This window comes from Montipora foliosa, chromosome 12 (genome assembly GCF_036669935.1).
Source record: "Montipora foliosa isolate CH-2021 chromosome 12, ASM3666993v2, whole genome shotgun sequence".
Classification (NCBI taxonomy): Eukaryota; Metazoa; Cnidaria; class Anthozoa; order Scleractinia; family Acroporidae; genus Montipora; species Montipora foliosa.
The window spans coordinates 15875243-15897742 of NC_090880.1; the positions used below are offsets into that span (position 1 = coordinate 15875243).

At 39.2% G+C, this 22500-nt stretch overlaps 1 protein-coding gene and 1 pseudogene across 2 annotated transcripts in view; one reads left to right on the top strand and one right to left on the bottom strand.

Annotated features, from left to right (window-relative positions):
- Window positions 1-22500, top strand: part of LOC137980023 (short transient receptor potential channel 6-like) — a 75930-nt gene that overhangs the window by 22026 nt on the left and 31404 nt on the right. For both annotated transcript variants that reach the window (XM_068827343.1, XM_068827344.1), the window contains exons 3-11: window positions 2339-2451; window positions 3137-3340; window positions 5437-5494; window positions 7160-7463; window positions 17327-17680; window positions 19446-19472; window positions 20097-20289; window positions 20530-20688; window positions 21840-21921. In XM_068827343.1, the coding sequence (XP_068683444.1) occupies window positions 2339-2451; window positions 3137-3340; window positions 5437-5494; window positions 7160-7463; window positions 17327-17680; window positions 19446-19472; window positions 20097-20289; window positions 20530-20688; window positions 21840-21921 (1494 nt within the window). The remainder of the gene's footprint in view (window positions 1-2338; window positions 2452-3136; window positions 3341-5436; window positions 5495-7159; window positions 7464-17326; window positions 17681-19445; window positions 19473-20096; window positions 20290-20529; window positions 20689-21839; window positions 21922-22500) is intronic.
- LOC137979860 (uncharacterized) lies at window positions 10895-11860 on the bottom strand (annotated as a pseudogene).

Consider the following 22500-nt stretch of genomic DNA (forward strand, 5'->3'; position numbering starts at 1 on the left):
TGAATTTCCTAATTGTCATCTTACGTGACACCACGATACAAAGCTATTTACTCGAAATAGCTGAAAGGTATCCGAGTTAAAATATGGGTAGAATTATATATTAGTTTTCTGTGTAGCAAATGGACAATATAATTACGAGGCGGTGATTTTATTGGCAAAAAGCAACGCACTACACCCTTTTGAGAGATAAATTTGACCTTCCTCTGTGACAAATCAACTGCAAATAATTAACAATTATTCTTTGAAGGCGCGCTGGATTTCAAGTGAAGTGATAGGTAATCAATGAGGCCGTTGTAAATAACTACACTTATAACTTTTGAGTGGCAAGTTCATTTCTTAATAATTTCCCTTCAAAGCAACAGTCCTGTGCAATTCATAGCAATCTATTTGATGAGCTCATCTCAGTCTACCATGGAGATTAAAACCATTGTACTGCCTATGCGCATATCTCCGACATCCAGCCCGCTCAGGGAAAGGCACCACGAAAAAACCCGTATGGCGCATGCATACGTGAGGTGGAGGAGGGCATAATCAAAACGTCACTGGGAGTTGAGAGTTGAGTTGTGACTGTTAATTGACATTCTTACAAGTGGTTCCTGTATTTGCAGTATGTGCCATCTTGGCGTCACAGTTTTCACTACTGGTACACGGTGCATCCACTTCCTCTTTGAGTCAGATATGCTACCTAACCTATGTAGGTCATGACATTTAACCAAACAAAATGTTCCCGACATTTCTACTACAGTACTAAGAGTAACTCAACACTCGTCTTTGTAACACCCACACTTTTATTGTTGAATGATAGTGTCAATGAGCAATGAATAGGTGTGAAAAACTTCGTTACTAGGGTCTCTTTTCTCTCGCTCCGGCTCTCCGGGGCAAGGGAAGAAGAGAGACCCTGGAAACTAAATGTGATTGTGGACCGGACTACCAACTTTGGATTGAGGATTTGAAGCTAAGTGAATTTGAAACACAGGAATAACAGGATGACGGCGTACTGAGCATAAATCATGGAGTAAACAGCAAAAACAAGGATAGCGCCGACCAAGATGAAGATAAAGAAAAGCTTGAAGTCCGTTCATGTACATAGCTCTCTTGTCTAGAGCATTATCTTCAAATGGTAATGTTTCCACATAAAACAACACTGTGAGCCATAACATGGTTATTGGATCAATTAGAGCATTTTAAAGGGAAGATTTGGCTGAACAAAATTCGGACAAAGCAAGATCACCTGTTGCCTCTTCGTTGATTTCGTTTCATTTGTGGTCTCCAGAATACGTTGAGCACTGTGCTAAAAGTGTAATCTTGAAGCTTAATAAATTGGTGAAGTAAATATAGTGGACTATGTAATCGCCCGCTTTGACTTCATCCTATTTTTCATTTCTGACTGAAGATGGCATTGCACATTTTGTATTAAAGCCCTCGAAATGGCCGAGTATTCTGCAGTTTTCCCACGCCGGCTCTCACTTTCAATCATATACTTTTTCCATCTGTGCCAGCCAAATGGACTTCATGAATGAAATAAGTGTATTTATTAAATTTTCAATCTCGGATATTGCATTTGAAGTTTTCTGATTGGCTCACTCGATCTCGGTTATTAGCTTATATACCGTGATGACCTTGTATGGAAACTGATTGCGTCGGTCGTTTTGTAAAACTGAGAAAACATCCTGGTCTTCTGTAAGTAAAACAGTTCAGAATTTAATGAAAAAGTAATAAAACAGTTATTCCATTCGCGCTTATTGGATATGGGACTGGTTATAGCCAACTCGGCGCTTAGCGCCTTTTTGGCTATTTACCACCTCATATCCAACGCTCATGGGATAATTGTTATTAAATATTTGAAGTACGAGTTATCCTTAGCTTGCACCTGACGCCATTGGCGGCCATGTTGGTGTACTGAACAACAGTGAAAAAGTCTTTTGGCTCCATTATTGTGCAAAACCTTTTGGGCGATTTTCTGTTGTTTTGTACACAAACATGGCCGTCTTATCACGTGGATGCAAACCAGGAATAGTTGAGAGAAGTAATCCTCGCACTGAGCTGGACACAAGCAATTGTCTCTTGTCGACGCCTGAAAAGAGAAAATTACTTTAATTGTCCACATAGGAGTGAGGATCATTTCTCCCTTTGTAATGGATTTCCCGTTGCCGTGGAAAGCTGTTCAGTGACAACTAACATAAAGAAAATTAGCAGGAGCATCAATGACTGTCTTGCCCGACAGCTACAAATATTACCAATAATAATGATAATTTTATTAATCAATCAATTAATTATTACCATTGCTATTGTTATCATCATTGTTAAAAGACTTTTCTCCCTTTATTCTCTTCACTAGAGACAAAAATGATGGAAACAATAGATGGTGGCAATTTTGATGAAATCGAGAAGATAATTACACCAAGAAACTTCCAAAAGTGTGAGCCCAATTATTTAAGAGTGGCAATGGAGGTATGGATACCAATTTTGAGATGGCTCAAACCGGTTTCAACAATTCCAAAAACTGTACACCAAACAGCTATGTTATGGTAGCATGTGAGACAACAGCCATTGCGTATCAAAAATGGGCTAAGAAGTGTGTCATAATAGGTTACCGTAGCAGCAGAATAACCATGTAAAAAACCCCTATGGTTTTCTTCAAATGATCCTAAAAAAGAACTCTGTAATCCCCATTTTTGTTGCTGGAAAGGAAGTAGTGGGTTAATTTGAAGCGTCGTTATAATAACAATAATAATGATAACATAATCCATAATAATATGAATATGAATATTGATAAGATTAATAATCTATATCTGTATCGGATTGGCAGTTACCTTCAGGGAAGTTTTGTAATCGGTTACAACGACGTCAATTTATCTTTTTCTCTAGGAGTTTCGTGGGAGTATCTAACTTAACTGTTTAACTCTAAACTTTGGATCTTACTCCGTCCTTGGTTGCATTAACAGGTGTGACCAAGGCCGATTTGATACATATAGAAAGTCTCTTAAGAGATCTAGTTGTGATCTGTTTTGTAGTGAGCATTTTGTCTCTCGGGCATCGAGAAGGATGCCGACTCTACCCTATCCTCGGCAATCGCATTGCTATCACGCAAATATTTAAAATTCTGTTTAATCAGTATATTTCGCTTACTTTGCAGGTAATTTTCAGGCTACGCAAAAAGGGGAACAGTAAGGGGCCCGACTACGACAGGTTTCATCGACTAGCAGACTCTGTTGAAGAGTTTATCTACCATTTACTGGATCCAATGAGACCAGAGACCAAAAAAAAAGATCGAGAACAATTTGGAGAATTTATCCTAGATTACATGATGGGTGATGCTGTTGACTGTCAGCAAAAAAAGGTAGAAAAAGAATTTGACCATCCATGCAAAAAACATCCATCCATTCATCCATTCTTCCTTCTATTCATGGCCGTGGCCTTAACTTTATGACATATTATCGCCATCTGCATTTCCACTATCACGTTAGCACCATCATTATCACCACTACTGTAATTGCCAAGACCCCTTCGGCATCACCAATATCTTCACTACCACAACAATCCAATCAAAGACGTTCATTGTGGTTACAATCTCCTCCATCAACACCATTGTCTTCGTCTTTGTTGCCAAAGATTTCTTCATTGTTGAATTCAAATTGTCTTATTTGCTCTTGTGCCTTAATTACATTGAGGTCATAAAGGTCATATAGGTCATGGTAGATTCTATTATGAGCTACCATTTGAGCCTGGAGACTGAAGTAACCGAGGGGTTTTCGGGTCAGTTGAAGCATAGTTAACGCATGGACATGGTTATGAAACTGGACAAGTCCTTTTGCTTCATGTTTTTGTCTGTATTTTTGGCCTTGACGGTGCACGAAACTCACCTTCTTCGAGAAAATAACTAATCGAATATTTCAATTAAATTATGCGCAACTAATCTGCGAAGCCGTGCGAAGCGGAAACAAAAGATTGTGCACTGTCACGGGATTGCGACAACATTGTTCGCGCTTTTGAGGGTTTTAAGGTCTCATGACCAGTCCCTCGATTAACTATGGTTGCATGAGGACACAATCTTGGCAGATAGCCCTATCGTAAGAATTTACGCCCTGGCCATACGAGAGCGAGGGTTGATGAGAGTTGTAGAGAGTTGACGAGAGTTGACGAGAGTTGAAACTCTCGCTCTCGTTTGGCCAGGAACTCTCATCCACTCTGGCCTACTCTCGAGACTTCTCTTTGAATTTGAACCTGCTCAAATTTTTCATGAGAGTTGGGGATAGTCTTGCCGCGCCTGAGAGTTTGAGCGAGAGTTTTATAAGGTCAGCAGTTACTTCGGTCAGCGACGGATTCAGTGACTAAGGACAACACCAAGGCTGAATATACCGGCTGGCTAGTCGTCATATTTACGTCAGAAAGGGTTTTCCCAGGATGTTTCCTAGGCTCTCTCTTTTGGCCAACTCGCGATCACTCTCATCGACTCTCATGAGCTCTTAAAGAATTTTCAACTCTCATAAGCTCTCACTCTCGTTTGGCCAGGGCTTTTCATTATCTAAAACCCACATCAAGTAATTTGCCCAAAACGTTGGCTCTGAAGAATTTATCAAATGACAACTAGGAAATTTATTGTACTGTCTAATTTTAAGAGGACCCCTTTTTTCGCACTTGTATATTTAAGGTAAAGTCTGCTATGAGCCTAGCAGGCCCATCAGGCCGGCGCTTATCTCTGGTTACTGGAGTATTTCTACTACCCCCTGGATGGCATGCTAATCCATCGCAGGGTTATCCACAGCATTAAATTCGCCGGTACCCATTTATACACCTGGGTGGAGAGAGGCACCGTGAGAGTACAGTGTCTTGCCCAAGAACACAACACAATGTCCCCGGCCACAGGACCCGAACCCGGACCACTCGATCCGGAGTCGAGCGCACTAACCATGCATGAGGCCACTGCGCCTCCCCATTTGTATACTTACCGTTAAGAAAAACGTGAAGCATTAGCAAACGGGTGTATTACAAATTCGAAAACGTAGTTAAGCCAGTCAATGATCCACACGTTAAAGCTGAGCCCTTTAAAATTAAATTTTAGCAAAAAAATGGAGCCATTTAGTTATATATGTAAGGACAAATCCCATTATTATTTAGAAATGGAATACAGGAAAACTTTTTTCCTTCTGTAACGGCAAAGAGAAGGGCATAGACCATTTTGACACTTCTAATTAATTCTCGTAATTTGGCTGACTCATTAGCACTTCAACGATAAAAATTTCGTCCTACCCTAACCCTAACACTCACCGATTTCCAAATTCGGGTCCTCCTGGCCAATCGGATTTCAATTTTAAGAGATCAGAATAAGCAAGCTAACCCTTTGGGCAACTGTGTTTGGTTTCGTACTGTTAACTTTGTCTTTTACGTTCATGCTATAATCACGTATGATAATTATCACTTTTGTTGTTGACGCAGTTCTTCACTCATCCAGTCGTACACGAAGAGATGCAGCGAAAGTGGTACGGTCGAAAAGGTATCTGAATGCAGGTGTAAATGTCAAGTATGACAAGGACATAAACGTGAAGAAAAAAACCGACAAGTTTTAAATTATAACTAATAATTTATTTAACTGATTCACCGCGGATCTTTACTGCGATTTTCATAATTCTACGGAATCTTACCTTGAAGCGCTAAGCACCAAACTGCATTTCGGCTTCCATCAATCAAATTCCCGAACATAGCTGGGAAGATTGACTCCACCTCCGGAAAGTGAATTGGAGTTTTTGTTTAGTTCACAATTCGAACAACATTATGATACGTTTTTACAAACCCTTCAATAAAAAGATTCGTATGCAGATTCCATCGCTTTCCATCGGCGTCGAATGTACCGTGGGAACCAATTATAAACAATTATTGGATGAGGTTTTTGTGATATGCGGAATAATCAAGGTCTCCGTTAGGGTTATCAGCCTCAGCCGGAATAATCAAGGTCGAGGTAAGTGTTTTCGCTGTTTCCCAGAATTAACTGTAGGCTTTTACCCAATGAGAAGACAGATGTTGACTACAATGTGTAATAATGCTAATTGGTGAGTTATGCCACGCATCGTCATTGATTCCGTCATCTGTGGTTGGTATCGGAAGTTTGATTGATGGAAGCCAAAACGCAGTTTGGCTGTTGTCGCTTGAAGATGAATTCCGCAGAATTATGAAAATCGCAGTGATCCATTTGCGTCCATTCATGGCCTCATTTCATACAAGAGAAGATCTACTCAACGAAAGATTTGGGATTTTAATCAAACTGAAGACGACGGCTTCGGCAATGACATAGCCACAAAACTAGAAGTTATTGGTTAAAAATGGAGAAATAATCGTGCTGCACGTGCAGCACGAATTCTCATGCATTTCTTTGCCTTACTTCCCAAAAGAACAACGTGAACTTAACAAATTTTAGGTTTGGAGACAACGCTAGCATACACCAGTGAACCATTTATTTGCTATCTGTACTTTGAAAACCGTTCGTAGCCATCCAGTTACAGGATCATTTGCCCGTATTGTACTAGGTGAACAAGACAGAATAATCGCGAAATACTTGCGTTCTCGTTGCTGTAGCCATCGTCTTTGCTTAAACTCCCGAAGGAAATAATTTCTGTAATCAAATTCTTTATGGAATTTCCCAAAATGAAGAACGGTTTGTTTCAGGAAAAAAAAAAGAATTTTGGAATCGATTTTTTTCATTTTCAAAATTTCCTGGCTCCGCCATTTTGAATAATTGTGGCGTGTTAGGGTTACCCCATTATTCCGACAAAATATAATAAAGCAATAAAGCAATTCGGGTAATTCGCTACGTTGTCAGATGCCTTTTGTAATAGCAGATGTGGTGATCTTTATTTCGTCTAGGTCATAAATTAAATAAAACATGAAAGTTGCCAAATTGACGGAGCTGACTTAAAACCTATCTACAATATGCGATCATGTATCAGGATCGAGGCTATAAATCATATAATGCTCTTTAAACTACCTAAATCCTCAGAAGTTCTTGTATTATCACAAACGGAATTCCGCATCTTCGGTCCTAAACAGTTCCTAAGTAGTTAATTAATTTTACGGGTTTCACCTTATATTGTAATCCATATTGCTATAAATATAAGCCCAGATGTTAAAGAAATAACAGTGCGATTTAATTGTTTTCATTTCGCAGGGGACGAAATTGAGAAAACTGTAGAACGTTTTAAATATCTGGAAGTTCCATTCTGGAAGTTTATTTTTGACACAATAAGCTACATCACTCTCGTTTACCTACACTTGGCAATTTGCGTATCTCCATCAACCTTAGATTTCAGTGTAGTTGAATGGTTAGTACTTGTTTTCTTCTTGGGTCGTGCATTGGCTGAGAGCAAACAATTAGCAGCAATTGCAAAAAGACGAAGACACAAAGTTAGCGATGGACGACATCATGCGACATCATGCAACAGCGTATGCAAGCCACTTGGAATTTACTTAAGGTAAGGCCACAAACTGAAACAGGGCGAGCTATATCGGGGGAATCTTGCCCCGACTGAGTTGAACCACCTTGTTCCTTCATATTTCTCGGATATAACAAACGTCAGTGTATTATCGGTGTGGCCATGTTAATAACACTTTTTGTTTTAAACACGAAGACACACTATAAAAGGCGTGGTGCCTTAGGCACATGCAAATGATTTATCAATCAACCGTGGACGCAACCGAGAGCTCTGTGATAATTTGTGCAATAAAAAAGCCCCTTACGGCAATGTGTCCGTAATATGTCATAAAATGTTATATGTCGTTCTTTTTTTAAATCCCCAGTCCATTTTTTTGCGCCAGAAATAGATTTTCGGGCTTCCGTCTCTGTGTTGCTGTTTGCTGATCATCATCTTGAATAATTAATCGAATTCGAACAAAAGCAGTGCGTGAAGCGCCCCCTTTTATAGTGCGTTTTCATTTTAAATCAGCGTATTTTCCCTTTATACAATTAGTTCTGAATGTGCGTTGTCCAGTGCTGCAATTCACGCAGAAGTTTGCAATTTCATGCTAATTCATCACTACTATGATGTTCTGCGTGAAAGCAGAACACTGTGGAATACACGTTCCAGGTAACGCCTAGTTTTAATCGTGTAGTTTATTTGGCAAATTACATTGCAGCCAATTGGATTGATTGTAAAAAATTGTAATTTAAAAGTGTATAACAAGAAGAACATACGTATCTTATTAAATGGCTTAACATACTATACGCGTGGATATTTTGCGAGTTGCACTGTATTTTTGCGAGTCCGAATCTTAGGCTTCTTTTGTGCTTAAGAACTTCTCGCATTCATCTATTCATTGCACTCGCGGGGATTTTGCCTCTGGGCATCATTGTAGCTTGCACTTATATAGAGTTACAGTGATGTAGTATTGCATATCTGGTGTACCAGAAAAAATCTCGATTTGCCAGAACTAGGCGCGCACGGAATAAATGGATAATGATGACGTTTTCTCACCAAATGCCCGCAAGTAAGTCTTGGGTAATGATGACGTCGTGCGGAGAACAGCTGAGAGCGTAGTACATGGAAACGTAACGTCACAATCAAGGATTTAATTTTCGTTTACGGGATTCAACATTATTGTTAGAATACTTTGCCATCTGTCACGGAGAGTCACAGTTACACGTCGTGCAATCCAGCGTTGGAGCAGCTATCCGAAAAGTAAGAGAAAGCTTTTGTATGCCTTTTTCTTAATTCTGTTTTTTCACAAAGGGGTCGTAAAGTGACTAAATTATCTCATGACAAGGATAATCCTTTGGTTTGATTAAGAGTCCCAGGATGATTTCATTTGGGAAACGATTTGGCAATTGACGAACCTTCGAGAAACGATTTGTCAGACACAAATTACTGTTGAGAAGTGTGCAACCAGCAGGTGTTGTTAGAAAACGATTGAAGAAAAACATTAGTGATTCTTAAAGTATTTACAAGGCAAACGATCGTTGTTGCTCCAAACATTAACATTTTAAAAGCTCGTAACAGTATTCTGTCCTGAAGAGGTTGTTTGGAAATAGGGACCTTAAGCATACTCGACGATTACGAGAACGACTACGACAAAATGACGTAGACGTGTCAAAGAGACTGGAGCGAGAATGTTGTTGGCGGGAAAAATAAGACTTAAGCATCCTGGCCGAAGACGACAACGACATCTTCATAAATGTTTTCTTTGGAGAGTTCTTGTTTACCCTATGGTTCCATTTGATGCTCCATGATCTGACTGACCTTGGATCATTGATCTGGATCATACCCAAGAAATGCTGCCTAAAATGTCAATGGGTGCCGACTATGCAGCCAATCAACAAAAAAATCAATAAATTACATTTACAAACAACTAAAAATATAAATCTTTAATTTCACAGCGAAAATTTATGATAAGTTGAAAGCATTTATAGATTTAGAAAAGAGAAAAGGAAATTTCGGACTATAGGAATTCCACAACAGAAAGGAATTCATTGACTTAATAAAAACTGAGGACCCACTGAGCTGTGCGATAACTACATTCTGCTGCAGATATAGACGTACCGTTTCCAAAATAGTTTCTTTTAATAGTCTGTGGCTTAACTATTAAAAGTCCGATAGAACATATGACTGTGAGTAAACGAAATCATTCACTAAAAGAGCAATAAGAAAATCACCGACTAAACTATGCAATTTCACCAAGGAGACAAGTAACAAAAGCTTGATTTACTCACTGACGTTTTCCCGCTCCTTCGGCTGCCATCACCTCTTCAGAAGTAGAAACAAAAAAGCTTGTATCTAATGATAATTTCAACTCAAAGCGCTTAAATTCACACATTTGCTTCTACGAATATTTATTGATACATTTAGCAATTAAATGCTTTGGAATAATACGCTATTTGGCAATAAATTCAAAGGAAAAACTTACGTTCTCACAACAACGACTTCGCTGCACTTTTCTCGTCGTCGACGAAAGCACGAGGACGAAAACAAACTTACAAGCATGCGCAGTTTATCCTTAATCGAAAATTTCACTTCCGGTTGTTCACGTTCTCGTAATCGTGAAAAACCAATGTTGAACACGACTTTGGATTGAAGAAAAAGGCCACAAGCTATTATCATATTTTTGCTGGATTTTTGAGACAGACACTTTCAGTTCTTTGAAAATGTTAGTAAACTTTTGAGTAAATTATCGCAACATAGGAAACTCGTAAACATGCAAAACCATGTCACGGGTAGCTGCATTGTTTGGGATACTCTCAACATTTCCGAATTCTAATTTTGTTACCAGAAGAGTGTTCTCCAAAAAATGTTCACTCGCTGCACCTGTCTTTAGTAATACCGTGACACAGTTTCAGTTCCTTCATCCGGTCAGATTTTAACACTTCCTGTTTAGTTTCTAACTATTCATTTGGTCATTCAATCCTATAACTGCGATTATGTAATCCAGACCAAGGACATCTAAGTAAAGCATTGACATTAAATCGTGCATACAACATTAAACACGTAATGACTGGTCCCTCGGGAAACAGTTAATTTTTTTCCCTCGAATCTCAATGTTTCAGCCGAGAGAACATCTAAATCTACATGTCCCAGCACTCGGCAAAGTCCTTTTGACTTATGTCTGTTTTTGCTTTGGTGGCCTCAAGCCTTTTTAGAGACATTACGCCAATCCGGCCACTTTTGCTGGAAAGAACATACTCACAGAGGACAGCCACAACACCGGGAATTTCATCCCCTTCTCTTCTCGAATAGTGTATAGGTTCTTTAACGTCCCACAGAGAACTTATAAACATGGAAGATATTTGTGAGACGGGGCCTACGGTCTATAGTCCTTATCCTAGAGAAACATTGAGATTCGCGGGAAAAAATTAACTGTTTCCCGAGGGACCAGTCATTATCCTCGCAACCAAGCCCACAGCAGTCATATGATGTCAGAAAGTCTGGTGTGGCATGTAGAAAGGGATGTTTCTCATTGATGAAGAGACCACATCGAGATTCTCTGTCTCGAACAGGTTAGAAACAACTGGGACAGTCCTACTTTTAGCTATGAAATGATCAGCATATTTGGCAGTTAAACTCTGAGTTACTGGCTTTAATTTGCAGTTATTTAATTTCTCAAAGAGAGACGTCATCTCCGCTTGTGATGGGGAAAGAACGTTGGGGCGTCCCGTTTCTGCTTGACCCTGCTGATGTGAAAACACATCTTCGATGTTCCTCTCAGTCAAACAATCGATTTTTGCATCTAGGTTTTCCTTCAGCTTTTTCGCCGAAGAAAAGTCAATATTTCGAACCCTAGCATTGTGCACCTCATTCACGAAAGTGGGTAGAAGCCATGTAAACTTTACTTGTGTGCAAGCTAATTGATTTGCCATTGATTTGTCTCCAAGCTTCAATGTAAAATAAAACACTGGCGATGTGAGAACATGACTCAGCGAGCCCAGCTTTGCAGCCTAAACAGTGAATGGACAGAATGGTTCCATCACTGTCGGCGATTATCCAAATGTTCACCAGCGGGTCATTCATTCGTTGAGAGTGCCGCACTTTTGCGACCACCACATGCTTATTGGAAATCTTGCACCCTCTTACAGAAGTTACGAACCCAGAAACCATCTGATTAAACGCTTCCAAGCTCTTGTAGGCTTTGAACTGCTGTCTTGTATAAAAGCTTGTCTCTAAGACGAGATATCCAGCAAATCAGCTGATTCTATTTGCGGCAAACACTCGGGATCAAACTGCTCACTAGGAATACTGACAGGGTCAACTCCTACGACTGATATATTTTCGAGATATCGTCTCTTTACTTGCTTGTCTAAAGCTTTAGCGTACTCTGACAACACAGGAATATTAAACAAAAGGGTCTTCAAGTTCTCTTCAGCTTTATCTTCCGCTAAATCCATGATAGAAGCGAAAAATTCCACAAAAACCAGGAGAGGTCGATAAAGATGACTTACGATTACCATAAATTTCGCGGACCGAGGGACACAGCTATGGCGGATGCCCATATTTGGAGAGGGTTGTGACTTCAAGTGAAAACCGGCAATAGCGCAAAAAAAGTGCAATGGCAATGGCAACATTTGCGGGTAACAGTGCACTGTTACCCCCTGACGTCATAGATTTTGCAATATTGCCCGCTCAGAGACTTTTGGCAACAGTGGTTATTAACGTTACTCAAGACTTAAAAACTTTATCCCTTGCAGTATCTAACAATGGCCACGTTGCGGTAAAAGACTAAAAGACTTCATCCCTTGCAATATGTTACATTTTACAAAAAGGTGGCCACATTGAAGTAAAAGTTGACCCTGCGTTTCCTTTAGTTTCTGTTTCAACTTGTACACCATAGTGTCCGCCATGATCAAACCGTCTACTCACACTGCCCTTTTCATATTCGGTACTGATTTGTTTTCTCCACGCTTCAACATCAATTGCTCCGTTTATAAACGGCCATTCCTTTACGTGGGCGCTGAACAAACTGAATTCTGCGAACAACTGGGGGCAGCTGTAGTGTCATTACTAGTTGACACTAGACGAAAACAACGCAAACGAAATCATTCAAATTTTCTTATTTGATTGGATAAAATGAAATGACGAGTGGCAAGTGATGACAACCTCAATTCTTGGGCTTTGCATTGTGCTGACAACAATTTCTTTTATTGAAAGGCGAACTAACGATTGAAAACACCAGACGCCTTGTGGAGACAGAGCTTTTCTGGCCTTTGAGAACTCTGTCCTTAAGTCTATTGTATTGTTTCCCTTTTTTTCTTAATAAATGGTCTAAACTTTGTAACGTTGACGTATGGTACCTTTAAGAGTTCTCGTCTCGTTTACAGATTTTGCCCATCAGTAAAACAAGTCCAGGTCACTGGAGTCTTTTTCTTAGTTTTCATTTTTCTTTTCGGAAATAAAATTGTTGACGTCTTAGTCGTTCAGCTGTCTGCTTCTTCAGTTCTGTTTGTACTGTTTCCTCAGGGTTTCTGTCTGTTCAGTTTAAAATTTCTTGTGGTTAACAGGTCATTGTTTAAAATGTTAAGCGTAAAAGACGTAAACAATTAAAAGTTGGGTTCCTCAAGTCCCACCATTTTGTTGCTTTGATTCCCGTTCCGTCCTTATTTGTTCTCTTCTAAACTGGTCAAACCGGGACGCTACAGTAAATTAGATCGTAGCAGCATGTTTATTTTAATTTTTGTTTATTCACTTTATCCTTGTTCAGTATTGGGCTGAAGACAATATACTCATTAAGGAACATTATTATAATTATCATCATCATCATTATTATTATTCATACAGCTATTGCTGGTATGGGAGCTGGTTCTTTCGTTGGCACCGGGCAACAACAAGTTGCTTTGGAAAGCCACGAAACACCCCCTGTTTGTTTTCTTTTCTTCTCTACATCTCCAGCACCTTCTTAAGAATTCTTGTCGACCTTAAAATGCTCTTCTCTGGATCAGTTCAACTAGAACGCCTACCTCAATGGTTCTCATGTTGTCGTTCAATCTCAGTGGTAAAGATCCCAGTGCTCCCACTACCTCTGGAACAACCATTGTCCTCACTCCCCACATTTTTCCCGGCCACTTCTCTCTTAAGATCTTGGTCCTTTACCACTTTTTCATCTTCCTTCTCTCTTATTATTATTACTATTATTATTATGGGGGCAGTTTATTGAACATTATGCCAGGAGAATAAAGTCTCGTGGGGAGCTCAGCAAAACCCATGAGACTACAAATTGTTACACTTCTAAAAGTTATAAAAACCAATTTGCAAGTATTGGAAAATTATTTACATTGTGGTACTAGAATGACTAATGCATGTCGCAATTTACAATTTATATTACAAATAAAATTATATACATAACAACAGCTGAATTGCAATCTGTGAATAAGAGTTACGTAGAACTTATAAAATAAATACTTTGTGTAAATTAATTGAACTTTTGGTAGATCCCACAATGCCTGGACATCCTCCGAGGCGTATTCTGGTTTAGGCTTGATTGGTGAATGCCACGCAGGAAGACTTTCGACCAGTTGTAACTCTCGTAGCAGCTCAAAACATAACACTTTCAGCACATTGTTGTGTCTTGGCAAATACTTGTTTTGGGCGAGGGATGAGCATCCCGATAACACGCGAGCTACGCTTTTTGGTGGCTTGTTACACATACGATAGGAGACGTCACTTGACTGTGACATCTTCATCTTCTTAACTTGCTGTAATAACTTCGTTGGTAGGAGCTGTTCGTATAATTCATACCTACCGGCCACATCATACGATGGGCATGACGTCCGTTCGCCTAGCCATGAGAAGCAGTTCTTAGTGCTCATGCTATCATCATTCCATCTGGCTGTATATATGTATGTAGCTTTCCCTTCCATGCTTTAACACGTTCTGTCTCAGCAGTCACTTTGCCTTTGTCGCAGCACCTCCTCTCCATCAGCTTCACATACCGTTGGTTCCGGGTAGGCAAGCCACAGCGTCAGTCCAAGTTCTTCACTATACCTCAGGGCCTCTTTAATCAGTGACTGATATCCCAAAACAGCAGAACGTTCTTCAAACTCTCTCACCATTATCATGCAAGGGTCACTGCTTGAGAACAATTTCATTGCTGCCTTAATCTTCGTGACCTTGTACTCTCCCTCTACTGACTGCAGGCCACGTCAACCTTTCTTTCTCGACACGTACAATAGGGCGATCGATGACCCTGGGTGTTTTCTTCCCTTTATTACAATGATTTTCCGCGCTTCTCGATCAATCCTTCTTAATTCTGTCAGGAGCCAATGCTGCGTCCACATGGGGTACTTAAGGATCGCTAGTGCACACTGATCAGAGGCAACCTCACGATGGGCATCTGATAGCGGAATGGACCAAATGACTGACAAACGTTGTAGATATGCCTTTCCAGCACACTCCAGCATTCTCTTCTCTTCCTGACGTACATTCTCGAGAATTCCAAGGAAATTGTACTGTGAATGTTTTTCCATGGGTTGTACCACCACTGTATCGCTGACTTTTATTCCAGGGATCTCTTGTTTTACCTCACCTCGTTTCACGTGGATTACATTGCACTTCTAGGGTTTAGCTGTAAAGCAATATCATTCATGCAACTGTTGGTGTTGTTCAGTACGCAGCTGAGTTTACTTTCAGATTGGGCATTGACGTTTAAGTGATCAATTTACAGTAAATTCGTTGGTGGTTTCGACATCTTGTGCCCCTCTGTCGCTGCAATTTCCACGCCAAAAGATTTGAGCACAGCGAGAACAATCTGTGACACAGGGCATCCCCTTGTGGTAACCCTCTTTCGAAACAAATGATGTTAGATGTTTCGTTGCCATTCTTTGTTTGTGTGGTAACTCTAGTATTCCAACATCAGCACAAGTTCTTAATAGTGGCAATCAACCAGTTTGGAAATCAATGTACTTCCAGTACTTCAACCAGGTACCGATGATCAACCGTATCATAAGCCTTTCTAACGTCGATCCAAGCTGCGCTTAGATTTCTCTTTATTATTATTATTATTATTATTATTATTATTATTATTATTATTATTATTGTTATTATTATTATTATTATTATTGTTATTGTTATTATTATTATTATTATTATTATTATCTCTTCTATCATAGTCTTTGCTGGTGTTCTTTTTGTGCGTCAGCCGGGCGCAAACCATGCACCTGGGGCATCAGTCACTCAAGTCAATCATTTTATTTAGACACTAAGCACCTTTCTGAGGATTCGCGCATCCCAGCATGCAGATCTTTTGAATTTCTGTCAGAGTAGCTGTCTCTGATACTTTCTTGATGTTTTCTACCACCCCCTTCTTTACCGTACCAAGCGCACTAACAACCACATTGATCACTACTGTTTTCACATGCCACATGCTCTGTATTTCTAGTTCTAGGTCTTTGTACTTGCTTTTCTTTTCGATTTCCTTCAGTGCGATGTTTTTATCTGATGGAACAGTGATATCAATCAGTTTGCAGGTGGAATTCACTGAATCTTGAACGACGATGTCTGGTCTGTTCGCTGTTATAGTTCCCTCAGTATTGACTGGCATGTCCCACACGATGGTGATGGTTGTTTTCTTTATTGTGCCTCACAGTCTCTGGCTCGTGTTAGTACCATTTGTCCATAATCTCCATATCATGACCTTTACAAATGCTCCAATGGAGATATGCTGCAGCTTTATTGTGCGTGGAGATGTATTCTCTTTTAGCTAATACGTCACATCCAGATACAAGATGGTCCACTGTCTCTTCATGTCGTGAACGCATTCTGCATTTGCTCTCCACATTCTGGCCACATATTACTTTCTGGTAGTTTCTGGTGTTTATTGACTGGTCTTGAGCTGCGACAAGTCATCCCTCTGTTTCTCCTTTCAGATTACTTGAGAACCATTTATTATTATTATTATTATTATTAGTATTATTTTTAATTATTATTATCATTATCATTATCATTATCATTCTTCTTCTTCTTCGTCTTCTTCTTCTTATTCTTCTTCTTATTATTATTATTATAATTATTAATATTTGAAATTTTACCATCCATCCAGCTAAGGCCAGGTAAGGTCATTACGAGCACCTTTCATGATATAAACTAATGAAATGAAAACGCTACTCTGAGAAAGTTCTTTCTGTCAGGTTGTCAAAGTGTTAGTTAAAACAATACTTCCTTCTCAGGCCAGACGATCAAACTTATCCGCATGTTTTTTTTCTTACTGAAGCCATTTTTTTCTACGTCCTCGTTAAATTAGTTATTGCCCTTGTCGTTGCAGGTAGTATGTACAAATTTGGAGAACTGTCTTGTGGTAGTCCCTCAAACTGTTTTAATAATAAGGGACCTTTAGACCGGAGCACTGAGCATGCGCATAAGGTTTGGAGACCGACATTTTTCGAAGTGCTCGTGCTCAGAACGGAAAACTCGTCCTCCGACCTAAAGGTCCCTAATGTCTTACAAACTACACTCAGAATGTGTGGTAAATTGAGTCTTTTTAAAATTTGTTTTTGGTTTAACCTACATTGGGTGATTAACTTTTATAGGTAATTTTGCTTAATAGGCCAGTTTCGTATTCTCACTGTTAGACTGGATCTAGCATGAAATGGAGGCTAATGCGGGGCAGATAATTTTCATGTGAAAAAGAATCGCCCTCATCAGCCTCCTTTTCATGCTCGATCCAAGCCAACCGTTAGGATACGAAACTGGCCTATTGGTGGAAGGGTCGTCAACTGTCAAGAGCCCATAACAAACATTAAAATATTATAAGAAAAATAGCCGTGTCGACTCCTGTGCTGCCGTGGCTACCATAATCTTGACATATGAATCCTTCCAATTGAATTCCTACAAAGGTACTAAAGTATTTTTTCCCCAAATTTTAGTGACGTCTGGCATAAGATAGACTTCCTCGTGCTCCTCGTGTATTTTGCAATACTCATACTAAGGGTGTATGCCATCGTGTTCTCGGGACAAGTAAGGAATAACCGCGCTCTTGTTGTCGCCAACTATCTTTATGGCATCAACGTCCTTGGCCTCTCGTACAGAGCTTTTGGTCACGTAATGCAGCAATTTGAGGGAGTTGGAACCATTCAAATAGCCTTGTTTAACATCCTGGGCGACATTCGCGTTGTGCTTGCGCATTTTGCTCTCGCCATCTTGGCTTTTTCCTTTGCAATAACAAAAGTATACGTCGCCAAGAAATCCTTTACTGAAGACACCAACAATGGAACTGGCGGGTAAGTGAAATGCATTTTCGACTTACTCCTTACAATGTCACATGCATTGTATAACTTGCTCCCTCCCAAACGTTATAGGGTCCTTAGAGAAAGGGGTCGTGACTTTATGCTTCCTAAAGTGAAAACTGATCGCTTCAAAGGGGCCTTTGTAAATAGATGTCTTTTAAAATTTATTTCTTAATATTCTCCATTATTGTTACACATTTGAGCTTAGCTTTGTCATTGATTGTAAAGCCACACGCATGTTGTGACTGATTTCTTAAAAAAGACTACTACTACTACTACTACTACTACTACTACTACTACTACTACTACTACTACTACTACTACTACTATGACTAAGGACTTTTCGTGGTTTGAGCCCCAAGTTAATTGTGACCTGAAATGTTAGGGAAAGCACTGGTGGGTGGGTTATGTCAAACATCGTAATATCGAATCAAGTTAATGGCTCATTATCTTTCAAGGCCCAGTTGTTCAAAGCCGGATTGAGCTAATGCTGGATTGCGGGAAACTTGAATTGCGGTCTATTTTCTGATCATAAAAAGTTTCGAAAAGATTTTATCCTCCAACAAAATTAAGGTTAAGGCGTTTTTGACGGGAAAACATTCAAGCCTGTGTTTGTATTTAACCGCGGATTTGTGCTAATCAGCTTTTGAATAACTGGGCCGATGTGTTTACAACTTGCAGAATATTTATGCTTGGCTAAAAGAGCTGTCGGGAATTGAATCTAACAATTTGTATCACACGCATCACATGAATAGTTGTATGTAACGCAATGATATAATTATGAAGAGGAGGTTTGCTTGTCTACCGAACTGAGACTTGGAATCACAAGGTGAAGTTTGGACATTTTGGAGAGATCTAATCGAAACAATTTTGCTACATCCATTATCGCGTCATTCAGTTCAAGGTGTAGCAGTCGCTGACCCCTTCATTCGCTTCGGTTACAAGCCATTAGGTGTAGCTAATATGATCGCTATTCACTTCGAAGTGTACCAGTAAGTAAACTGACCACGATCCACTCATACGGCAGGGTCCTTTGTTTTTACAGCTCATTTCATTTACCGATATTTTTAATTTCACACCGGCCATGAAGATCTTCCTGTTAATTACCTTTCACCACCTTCCCCGCACATGATTAAATATTAACTTCTCACAAAACTTAAAAATCCAAAGGAAAAAAAACTATAACTATAATCCTGCCTTAAACGTACGGACCTTTTTTGGCCAGGTTGCCAAACTTTTATGTGATGATTCAGGGAAGAAATCCAAGAAAACCAATTTGGTTTGAATCTCCCAAAGGAACAGTAACCGAAGCGTTTCTATTGATGGTTTGTGAAAGGACATTCAAGCTCAGAATATCTTCTTATAGTTAATTTCGTAACCCGGCAATGTAAAAGCTCTAGTTTTCCTTACTCTTTGGAAGTCAGTTTCTTTTGTTTTAAACAGGGCAATAAAGTTGTGTACGATATATGGAGCGGTTTTCCATTAAGTGTCGTAAAAAAAAATACCAAAGTTCTTACTTCGACCAGTCACAGAAGGTGCAAACAGTAAAATGAACTAACCCGAATTCGTAGTAATTCCGTTTAACTTGCTCAAAGAGCCTGAAGAATCGCGCTTGCAAGTTGCGATTGGTCTTGGTTTTCCTTTTCATTGGCTGATAAACTGGCGCGAGATTTCTAAACCAATCACTGCGCGGTTTCGGTAACTCATTATTTGGTCAGCAAGACTTACGGACTACATTGTATTGTTTTCTTGGTTTTAGTTCATGCGAACAATCTGGAATTTCTTGGTAAGTCTTTAGCAACAAAACTCCTTTAATTAAGCCGCTTTGAAACATGTCTCCTTTGAATAATTACGTGGATGTAACCAATTGCCGGCATGAAGATTTAAAACACGTTTGTAGGCTTCTACAAGGTCTCCATGGTGACGTTATCTTTCGACATGGAGATATATCTCTAAGCCTGACAAATTCTGCAGTCGCTTCCTCAGCCCACTCTTTCGTTTGTTAGTAATCTTTGCTTGATGTGAATAAAAACAAAAAGTTTAAGGTTCTTTACAGACTTATAACATGGGTGACAAATTACTCCTTAATCTTGGCGCGAAATTTCAGCGTTAATTTATAATTTCACATGTGAAATTACATTGTTGCTATGACAACTTTTCATATAGTGCCAAAATGGATAGAAAATTAAGGAGTAATTTGTCACCCATGTTATTAATAGCTACTCAAATGGTATACCCGTGAAATCAGGGAATAATTTCACTTGCGTTTTGTCCGAAATCAAATAATTTCCCTCGCCTTAAGGCGAGGGAAATTATTTGAATTTGGACAAAACGCGCGTGAAATTATTCCCTAATTTCACGCGTCACCATTTGATTACCCATACTAATTTAATGCACTCTCCATTTACAGTTGGTGGGCCATGTTCATTCACCTTTTATTTTTAATTGTTGGCTTATCAAAATTCAATCCTGTGGAGATGTCTATGAATACACCTTCAGAAGTTGTTGCTCTGCTGCAATACGCTGCCTTTCTCGTTCTGGCAATAATTTTTCTCAAAAGTTTGATGGTATCCGTGCTCTGTCAGACGTATCAACAAATAAAGGTAACTATTGATCGATGAGAGGGCACTAAATCTATGTTGTCTTAAGAAACGCCAGGTCGGGAAACGAAAAACCCCTTGATTTTGTTTATTTGCAACTGTCATGCCAGTGTCAATTAATGTGGTCGATTCCTGTATTGCAAGAAGTTGAAAAAGAATCATATTCACCTCCAGGTTTTCTTTATAATGTCTTCTTAACATATAATTACTGCAAATTAGTTTATATTTTGTTTCTCTATATAGGAAAACTCGTTAAAGGAGTGGGCATATAAAAAAGCAATCACAATTGAGGTATACAGCGTCTATGACCCGATACCGGTGCCCTTCAATATCATTTACAGTGTTGGAAAGTGTTTTTATGACGTAATAAGAGCAAAAAAAGAAGACCCTCCGAGCGACGAGGTAAGGTTCACTTAAAGTTGTACTTGAAATCATTATCTTATGTATTTCAGATAAGCAGGCATTTGTGGGGAGAAATATCCTACTACGAAAATATTTGAAAATGACCGCGTGTATGGCCCTGATGTTTGTGATTATGTAATTTATCCCTCTTGTACGGTTATTTTTCCATTAAAAGGTGATGGAAGAGTAGCAAAATACTTGCGACAGCGCAAACTATGTTAATTTCACAAGTGGAAATAAGTCTCCGCTGACGTTGCTGTTGTCACTTGGGGATGTCTGACGCCCAATTGAATTAAACGTCAAATTCGTTAGACGTCTAGTTCAGAGGTCTAATTCAAACGGTATTATGGGTATCGAACAATTTATGACAATTCGAGGCATTCCTTTTGCCGTTAGCCTCCAAACCAAACAAAGATGTTTCCTGTAAATACACCCTCCAGTTTATAGTTATCTCTTCCCGCATATACCATCCATCGGGTAGGGACAGTCTCCAGTCAGTTATGACATGGAAGGCGAAGCGTGGGTGATTTGCCTTTTACTAGGGTTCGAGGATCTGAGGACCACCATACGAGTCTTTTAGTGCTTAAAAACTTAATAACAGCAATAAACAAAATAGTTCATTTGAACCAAAAATAATTCCATATGCAGACAATTTGAAGTGTTCGAGGCAGCAACTTGACGTTATGCGGAGTATTGAATCTCATACATTTCCTGCATTTTGCATCGCTGCTCTCTGCTGAATTCAGGTGATCGGAAAAAATGCTCCATAAAAAAACCCAATTTTGCATCTCTTGATTCCAAAAGTTGATATAATGTAAACCAGGGCCCGGTCGTTCGAAAGCCGATTAAGTTAAACCTTGATTAGCCTAAACTTTTGCATCATGTGTTCAACTTTTTGGTGAAAGTTTATTTCGCTTATTTTGTTTTTCAAGATTGACTTCTTCCAATGTAAAGCTCTGCTGAATATCAGTGTTCAACAGCATTTGAGAGTAGAGAATTAAACTCCTGGGTTAATTTTAATCTAGGATTAGCGTTAATCGGCTTTGAACAACCTTGCCCAGATGAATAAGGTTTGAAATAGACCCCACCAAAGTTAAGTTAATTTTAACAACCGGCCTTAACCCACGGATTATTTTATTTTATTCTTTTAGCCACTTCAACTGATCACAAACAAATTGGAGGAGCTTGGAACAGAATACAATGCAATCTATAGAAACTTATTTCCTGTTACTAGTAAGTAGAGTAACGAAAGCACTGCCTCATCAGTCAACCTTAAAGAAAAACTTCAATGTAGTTTAATTAAAAGTTAGAGATCATTGAGATTTCCCAATAAGAAATGAACTCTCTTTCTTCAACATCTTTTGGACTTTTAAAGTTATGATGTAATAGTCAATGGATTTCTATAGTCGAATAAGTAATACGTTTAAGATAAGTTTAAAAACTTTACGATTACCGTTTTAAATTTTAGATGCCTTAAATACTTTAAATCAATTTTTTTTCTTTTCTTTTTGATCCAAGTATTATTGATAGAGCTGACTTTTTATATATATTCAATTCACATTTTTGTTATAGTTTTTACGATAGGTAACGGGCTACGCTCACGCGCTACGCTCACGCGCTACGCTCACGCGCCTTGTCATACTATTTTAACTGTATATCGCATACAAAGGTTTTACTGATAATGATAATCAAATCCACAAAACATGTTCTAAGCATGTGCTCTAAAATTGCACAAACACTTTACATGGCAAGAAACGATCATATGCTCAGACCCATTTACCACTATCTACTACACAAGCATGGATACCAGGA